At 32.1% G+C, this 8549-nt stretch overlaps 1 protein-coding gene across 1 annotated transcript; it reads left to right on the top strand.

Annotated features, from left to right (window-relative positions):
* Window positions 1-1626: 1626 nt before the first annotated feature.
* Window positions 1627-7727, top strand: LOC143051259 (uncharacterized). The gene is made up of 4 exons (XM_076224220.1): window positions 1627-1698; window positions 3179-3338; window positions 4545-4709; window positions 7336-7727. The coding sequence occupies exons 1-4, from the start codon at window positions 1681-1683 to the stop codon at window positions 7620-7622; spliced, it is 630 nt and encodes a 209-aa protein (XP_076080335.1). The 5' UTR covers window positions 1627-1680; the 3' UTR covers window positions 7623-7727.
* The last annotated feature ends 822 nt before the right edge of the window (window positions 7728-8549 follow it).

The raw sequence follows: 8549 nt of genomic DNA, 5'->3' as shown, positions 1-8549 counted from the left end.
CTACAAATGATTTGTTATTGTCTCCCTTGGTGGTTTCTTCTTTTTCGTAGATCAATATCAAACGTTCGTCACGTCATCAATGTTGTAATATAAACTGTTACAATGGCATTTGACAACATACTTTAACGTGTTTTCACATAATTTTTAAGAAATAAAGCCATAAGTATGAAATCAGAATTTATTTGACCAACATGAACTATAAGATATGATATAATGAACGGATAACTATCAGAGAACGTAATCACAACAATACAAATCAATTACAATTGAAATATTGTAGCGATCATACCGACTTCTTTTTCGCAAATAGACAGGGCAGGAAACGAGTTAGGATCGTATTGTACATTACACTACTTATTCCGATCGGTGTCTTCTGGCTATTCCTACATTTTGTATTTTACTATTCTGGCTATTCCTACATGGGGGATTAGTGGAAGAACAATACATGTTTTTATTGCAAAATATGTTGTTTTAGTCATAAGTGTCTAATAAGTTCAAAGATAAATTTACCTGTTGAAATTAAATAAAAATCATCATTTATATGTAAAAAATGAGACTTTTTTGTTTGATGAATATAATATCAAAAGTACTTAATTATCATAGATAATAATAGAAAATAAGGTTACAGAATGATGAACTTACTCCAGTCGAGTATGGAGATGCTGCTTCGCATCTCCTGCACATTGATTAAGACTTTGACTTAGTGCATCGGACTACTAACACAAAGGTTCCTGGTTCGATTCCCATTTGGGATGAAAATTTCAGGAACTGAATTTTCGGCTCTCCCTTGACACCATTTGTGAGTATGGTCTCGAGGAAACGATAATAGTCCGTCGGAAGGGGATGATAAATGGCTGACCCGTGTTAAGAGAGAGCCATATCTCTTGCACGTTAAAGACACCCTTGTAGATTTCTAAAAAAAATAGCAGACTAAAGCCGCTACAAGGCAGCACTCGCACCCATAAAGTGGAAATGGATTAATATAAGTTGCAAAACTTGTTTCCCAATCCACTATAAATAAATATGTTTAAACTAAAACTTTGAATTCTCTTATGTTCAATCGTGTTCAATGTATTACTATATGTGAGTATATATTATTGTAAATAATTGGAATTACTTGTGCATGCCATTATAGCTATAAATTCATATTGTGCATTTGAATATTATTTACATTGTACATAACCTGTGCTATATTTGAAATTATTAAATGGCATAAAAGATTATGATATAAATTATTCTTTTCTTTTATTTTCTACAAGAATTACCTGGATTTACCTTGATTCATTAGATCTCATTAGTTTAGTGTTGTTACAACATAATCCTACATAATCCCATTGTTTACACAAAAATTCTGGGAACTCATACATAAAATTTTACTATTTTACCTATAAAATTCAAAATGTAGGAATAGCCAGAATGAACCATTCCGATCTAGTTTTGCCTATAACTATAGAGTCATGTTTACAAGGAAGATTTGTTTATTCGTTCTGATTGGTGTGATAAAGGCCTTGAATTGATTTTAGACATTTGACAACTATATCTCTAAAATGCATATATTTGTACTGCATTTTACCTTGATTTGTTTCTTTCGTACACATTTTTGAGACTTAAACATCGCTAAAATACTGTCACCGAAATATATCTATATCCTACTCAGGATTTTGCAGCGGCTGTTCTCAGATGTCATTCAATTTTCAGGTAATTTTTCATTTTATTGGGCGCTTGTCGTATGCGATGAAGTCGAGGTCGTTCGTTCGTTTTATCGTGAGCATTCTTAATCTTAACTACACTCGATTGGAATGATTTGTACTCGACCCTTAAATGGATCTTACAAACAAAAATAATAGGTAACGCCTCGGCTGTGAAACTACCTTATCCTATTTCGACCTCTACATAAGCCTTTTTTAAAAACCTTTTTGCAATCGTACAAAAAGTACTAATATCAAAAGACGGTGTTTCATTTCTGCACCAAAAGCAAAACAAAACTGAACTGTAACGTGTGTCAAATCCCTATGTGTGACATGCTAAATATCAAATAACGGTTATTACTTTGATTTAAAATGAAGAAGTAATTGCACTTTTTAAATAAAAATAAACAAAACGTTGAATATTATTCACATATTATAAAATCCAAAAAATCCAGTGGTACCAAATTTGTATATCTAATGATGGTTAACGATTTTCCTGTAATTAAACAAACATGTGTTTAATCAACATATCCAAATGTTTAATTATCTATTTGTTACTTACATTTGATTAAAAGCAACACAGCTGGGTGAATTTCAACGCATGATTGCAAAAATAAAAGAAAGGCATATGACAATTCTAAGGTACAAAGTAAAATCACAAAAAGGCTGAATACTGAGGAAAATTCAATCGTAAAGTCCCTAATCACAAGGCAAAATCAAATGACAAAACACATCAAACGAATCTGAATGTGCTACAACTATCTAAAATTGACGAGTACAACTTTGGTAATAAATTATGTTCGGTAATGCTACAATCGGGGAAATATGGACTACATGTAGTTAATGTTTATAAAATAAAAAAAATGAAAAGAAGACCTCGCCATTAAGAAGCTTTTATTTGTATCCATCTGATGAGTTAAGTCTTTTTCAACTGATTCTTATAGTTCGTATCTATGTTATACTGTAACGTCACTGTCCCAGGTTAGGGGAGGTTTGGATCCCGCTAGCATGTTCAACGTTCATTTGGTGTACTGGCTGTTAGTTTTCTCCTTTGAATTGTTTAACATTTTCAATTCTGGGCCTTCAATTGCCCAGATAAACCTTTCAATATTTAATGAATGGCAATGTTTTATTTTGAATTTATTGAACCATAAAATAAATTTTTGATTGTCCACATTGAATAATCCGCGAAGACTCAAAGAACATTTTATATTATTTATATTAACAATTATAACGCTCGCAAATGTTTGCGTATGAATATACAACGTCAGAGTGGGCGTATCGCCAAAAAAATTGACAACATTGAAAATAAGTAATACTTTTAACCAATCAGAAGACAGTAATTACACAAAATTTATTTATTACTTATTATCGTAAATTCAGAGTGTTCATTATCTATTTCTTTAAACACTCATCAAAGTATGAAACAATATGAGATAACATATTGTGTTAATATTAACATTTGCTTATAATTTTCTGTTTTACTTTAGATCCTACTCGTGGTGTTGGTTGCTTTTACTGGGAAAAGTAGCCAGCAAGTAGTGACTACTAATATAGATGATATAGTAGGCCAAATAGCAACTGGAAACATCGATGAAATTTTTTTAATCAATGAAGGAACAGTTTCCAGTTCACCAACAAACACTTGTGGTGAGCATCTACAAGGATTAATAATCCACTGAGTTTGTATTTGAAGGATATATATGCATACATTCAGTATTTATCTATAGCTGGAAATTATTATCAATCCCGATTAATCGCGGCTACATACCAATGATTTATTTTCTTGTTTATAACAAACCGGTCCGTTGAGTCTAAATATATATGTTATGTATTGTCGAAAGCAAAGACGGTAGTTTCATTTTTCAAGTAGTAAATCTTTAATTTCTTTGAAACGTTTGTGTTACTACATGTGTTAACATTAATCTAAACATAAAGTTTTGACCTGAGTTAATAAACAGAAAATTTATTGGCCGAATATTTATATTCCAAAAAAGCGGCACATTAAGATTAAACATAAATATCACCATCAGGATTTTGTTTCAATTGAAGAGCAGTTTGAACATCTTGATGCAGCAAAACTGAATATGTATATTTGATATTAAAGTCATAAGAAACGAGTGACTGATGAAAAATAATGTTTATCCAATTCTTGAACCAATGCATGTATATATCATAAACTTAGTCCTCTGTGCACGATTTTATCTTTTTTTACGCAAATATATAGTATAATAGTCAATTTTTTTTCTATCTGTCTGTTATGATTTAACAAATATGGCTACTCATTAAATGCCGTGTTTTGAAGCCGAAGTTTACCGATTGTCACCTTATAGTAAATAATCAACAAAAAGTATGGGTATTTAGCACGTGTTTAACATATACAATCAGGTAATTGTTTATTTTAATGACAGATTCATGCGTATTACTTTCACCGGATTTTTACGAGGAGGGTCACACTTAGGTCACTATGCATACGGAAAATATGTCGGCGAATTGCTTCCTGGCAGCAAGCAATTAAAAACAAGTAAACTTCTTCTGAATGTGGACAAATTAACGAATTTTCCTCAGAAAAAAGTATATGTACATAAGTTGTATAACGAAAACTATCCATTTAGTTTTAAAAAACATACGCATATTTTTTTTATAATTTGAGGTTTCATATGACTTTAACCTTTGATGCATATTTTCCTTCAAAGTATATGTATTTTCTAACTGTGAACTCTCCTCTAGCATGTGATTGTGGGTGTCCAACATTCAAGCATCATTTTGTGATTGTTACGAATTTGACATTTGGGTTCACACTGTCATTTTTGTCATAACATTGACTTTGTGATAATACTTTATTTTTTTTTTAAGACGGTACTTTTCTTGGTGGATTTTTATTAGGAGGATTATTGGCACCAACGGCTATGATGACGCCACTAATGAGGATTTTGACAGGAGGGCCAGATATTCCTGTACCAATACCATGCCCACCCCAATTAACCACCACGCCTTGTCCATCAACACCGCCTCAAAGAAGTAAGTTACAGTCATTCAATGTTAAAATAATTAATTAATTGTTTGGTACGGCAGAAATCAATATACCTTTAATAGCCTTTAATGTTAATATTTAAAATCCATTGGTAATATATTAGACCGTATTTTTACGTCTTTCCACTTTTCTGTGGAAAGACTTATTGTATTTGTTCTGATTATTAGGTCTTTTCACTTTTCTGTGGATTCGATGAAATTTTATAAAAGTTATCTACCTTTACCAAATAAATTTGTCGTTTTTTTTTTAACTCATAAACTGTTAACCGCATAACCCTGAAATGTTTTTATTTGAGGCAAATATTTTTTTTTACTTTTGATTATTTTAGCATTTTTTAAAACACTTTTAAAGATATATATATAAAAAAACCAAGCCAAAATGTTTGCTTTATTGTAATGAAGATATGTTACATTTGGTATGAAACAATCCAATGGCATCTTATAGGAGTTAGTGCCCCTGAAATGTCTAATTATAAGGTTAACTGAATATTTCTTCAACTAGTTTCATAATAAAGCCATATGACCTTGAACAAAAGGTTGGCGATATCTGACCTTGAAAAATGACAACCCGAAGTAACCTTGTTTGCACTTTTTTCAAGGAAAATTACTCAGAATCAATATATTTTGTAATCTAGATACATTAACTTATCACTAAAGACTATACATGACTTTGGATAAACCGGAAGTGGCCTATTATCTCCGTGTTTAAAGGCAAAAGTATATAGAAACTACATATTTTCGGAATAAAAAAAGTGTGAAAAAGGCTATCATATGAGACCGGAAGTGACATTTACTTCACCGGAAGTAGCTAATTATCTCCCTTATTTCACTCAAAACAAAATAGAAACCACTCATTTATTGTATCAGTATGGAGAAACTTATGATTGGATGCCAATTTAACTTTGATTGGACAGGAACTTGCTTCTTTTTAATAACATTCAAAATATATGTGGGAAAACCTATTCAATTATTTTTATTTCCCCCCCCCTACTTTTGAAATTTTGTTTCACAATATGTCGCTTAGAAATTTCTTATATTGTATCGTACAGTTTATGAGCTTTTAAATTTCACCCTGCTAAGACAAACAATTTTCTTAGTAAGAGTTATCTCCTTATTCACTGTTATCAAATGTGTGCATCTCCTTCGTAACAAAAAGAGATATCGACAAAATTCTTTTTCTAAATTGTTCGTTACATCCTCAGGAATTTTTGGCTGATTTGGATCGAAGCAATTTGATGATTGATTGATTGTTGGTTGCTTAACGTCCAGTGGCAAATATTTCATGCATATTCAGGACTAGAACAAGTTCACAATAAATACAGTAGGTAGGTTGATACAATAGAGGCCATCTGGGATGATGGTCGGGGAAATTTAGATTGCCACTGGAAAATGAGGGTATATTGGATAGGGACAGAAATTTTGCCTTGCAACAGGCCACCTACGGACCCCGACGCAATTTGATGAAATTTTAAAGGCGTTATCTATCATTACCAAATAAACTTGTTGGTATGTTTTTTTTTAACTCATAAACCGATTACTGTATAACATTAGAATCTTATTTTATTTAACTTTAAAAATGAGGTCAAGGGTCAAGTTCAACTTCTCAATTTTGACTTTTCCTATTTTTGGCATTTTCTCCCAACACTTATAAAGATATATATAAAAGAACAAGCGCAAAATGGTTGCTTTACTGTAATGAAGATATGTAACATTTGCTCTGAAGTGGGCCCCTGAAATGTCTAATTATAAGGTTAATTGATTATTTTTCCACTTGGTACATTATATAGCCATATGACCTTTCACAAAAGGTTGGGTGACATATAAACTTGAAAAATGTCAACCGGAAGTGACCTTATGTAAACCGAAAGTAGGCATTTTTGCACTTTGTTCATTGAAAAAAAACTCGGAATTCATATATTTTGTCATTGAAATATATTTACTTATCACTGAAGACTAGAAGTGACTTTCCATTTTCCACTTACTTTCAATTCCAGAAGTAGCAATTGTCTCCTGTTTTACAGACAAAAGTATATAGAATCTATAATTTTTTGGAATCAGTGTAAAAAAGCTATCATAAGAGTCCGTAAGTGACATTTACTACACAGGAAGTAGTTCATTATCTCCCTTATTTCACTCAAAAGTAAATAGAAACCATTTGTTTATAGCATCGGTATAAAAAAAAAACGATTTGATATTAAATTTAACCTAAGGAAATTGGAACTATCTTCCGTTCAATAATTTTTGAAAATTTACGTGGAAAGACCTTCAATTTTTATTTGTTTTGCATCCAGTCAAAAGATTCAATATCGTCTAACCAGCCGAGAAACTACCATTATTGTACAATGTTTCAGATAACATTTTTTTTTGGCATCATGAAATGAGTGTGCCCACACATGTACATAGGATATGAAGTAAGATAAAACATCCTTAATTTTTTTATTTTTTTTTTTATTTTCCGGTGAATTTTTTTAAATATTTCTTCAGTTATATTTTGGTACCTGAACCATTAAAAACCCTACAAATAAGCATACATAAAACTTGGAAAACACTGATTTGACGTCATGGATATGTATATGTTTATGTTCATGTTTATCTTTTCATGTATTTCTTACAGCCATCAACCGTGTTATACTATGCGAAGGAGATGTGCCGGCCTTTATCAGTTGCGAGTCACCGTCACAAATAAATATAGTAGAAGCTGTTTTCGGACGATTAGATCGCACTATTTGTCCAGATGACAGAATATTGACAACCAGCTGTAGGTCACCAACGTCAGATGCTCTAGTTAAAACAGATTGCAATGGCCAAACTATTTGTCAATTAGTGGCAAATAATGGTAAATTTGGTGACCCCTGTCCAGGTACATACAAATATCTGGATGTCACTTATACGTGCATTTAGACACAAACAAACTGTTTACTTTCTCTGTAAGGTTTATACAGTCAAAATGGATTAATAAAATATAGTTTAAAATGCCTTCCTTCAATATGAAAGATGATAATTGACACGGGGTGCTCTTCCTATATAAAGGTATGTACTGAGGTGCCGCTTATAATAGTCATTTCGAGGAATGTCTAATATATAAACGGTTATGATTTCAGTAGTAAAAATATTAATGGATAGCAATGTATATGTCATAGGTCATGCACTATCATCTTCTGTTAATTTGAGAGCTGTGGTGTAGGGGTTAGTGCATCAGACTTTCCTGGTTTGATCCCCGCTCCGGGGAGAACATTTTAGGGTCTGAATTTTCGGCTCTCTATGACCACCATTTGCGAGTATGGTCTTGAGGAAACGGTGATAGTCCGTCGGAAGAGGACGATAAATGGACGACCCGTGCTAAGAGAGATATATATCTGTTGCACGTAGAAGATACCATTGTAGATTTCGAAAAAAAGAGCTGGTTAATGCCGCTTCAAGGCAGCACTCGCATCCGTAAATTGGAAAGGGATTATTTAGTAATATAAGTTGCAATAACTTGATCCCAAATCCACTATAAACAAATAGTTTTAATCTAAACTAATTTGTCTGTAAAAACTATGTAATGATCTTTTTAACTATAACACGGATACCATATTGTTGGCATTATATCGACAAACATGTCATGATACCTGGGAGATACATGTAAATTTGTGTGTTGTGATTTTGTTATTAAATATATGAATGGGTAGGCATTAACGCATGCTAATGTACATCAATATATGAATGGGTGTGTTTTAAAACACCTGCAGCCGATCGTCTGTAGCCAAATTAGTAGGTTTAGCCTAACCAATAATTCGATGAAAAAACAGACGTCATTTCCTCAAGAATCAATCAAAAGACAAGCAA

This window comes from Mytilus galloprovincialis, chromosome 11, assembly GCF_965363235.1.
Source record: "Mytilus galloprovincialis chromosome 11, xbMytGall1.hap1.1, whole genome shotgun sequence".
Lineage (NCBI taxonomy): Eukaryota > Metazoa > Mollusca > Bivalvia > Mytilida > Mytilidae > Mytilus > Mytilus galloprovincialis.
Note: the sequence above shows the minus strand (reverse complement) of the source record. Positions and strands in the feature narration are given on the sequence as shown.

Coding starts and splice junctions, on each gene's coding strand:
- LOC143051259 (XM_076224220.1), top strand. Junction 3,339..4,544: donor TTCACCAACAAACACTTGTG/GTGAGCATCTAC, acceptor TTTTTTTTTAAG/ACGGTACTTTTCTTGGTGGA. Junction 4,710..7,335: donor ATCAACACCGCCTCAAAGAA/GTAAGTTACAGT, acceptor TATTTCTTACAG/CCATCAACCGTGTTATACTA.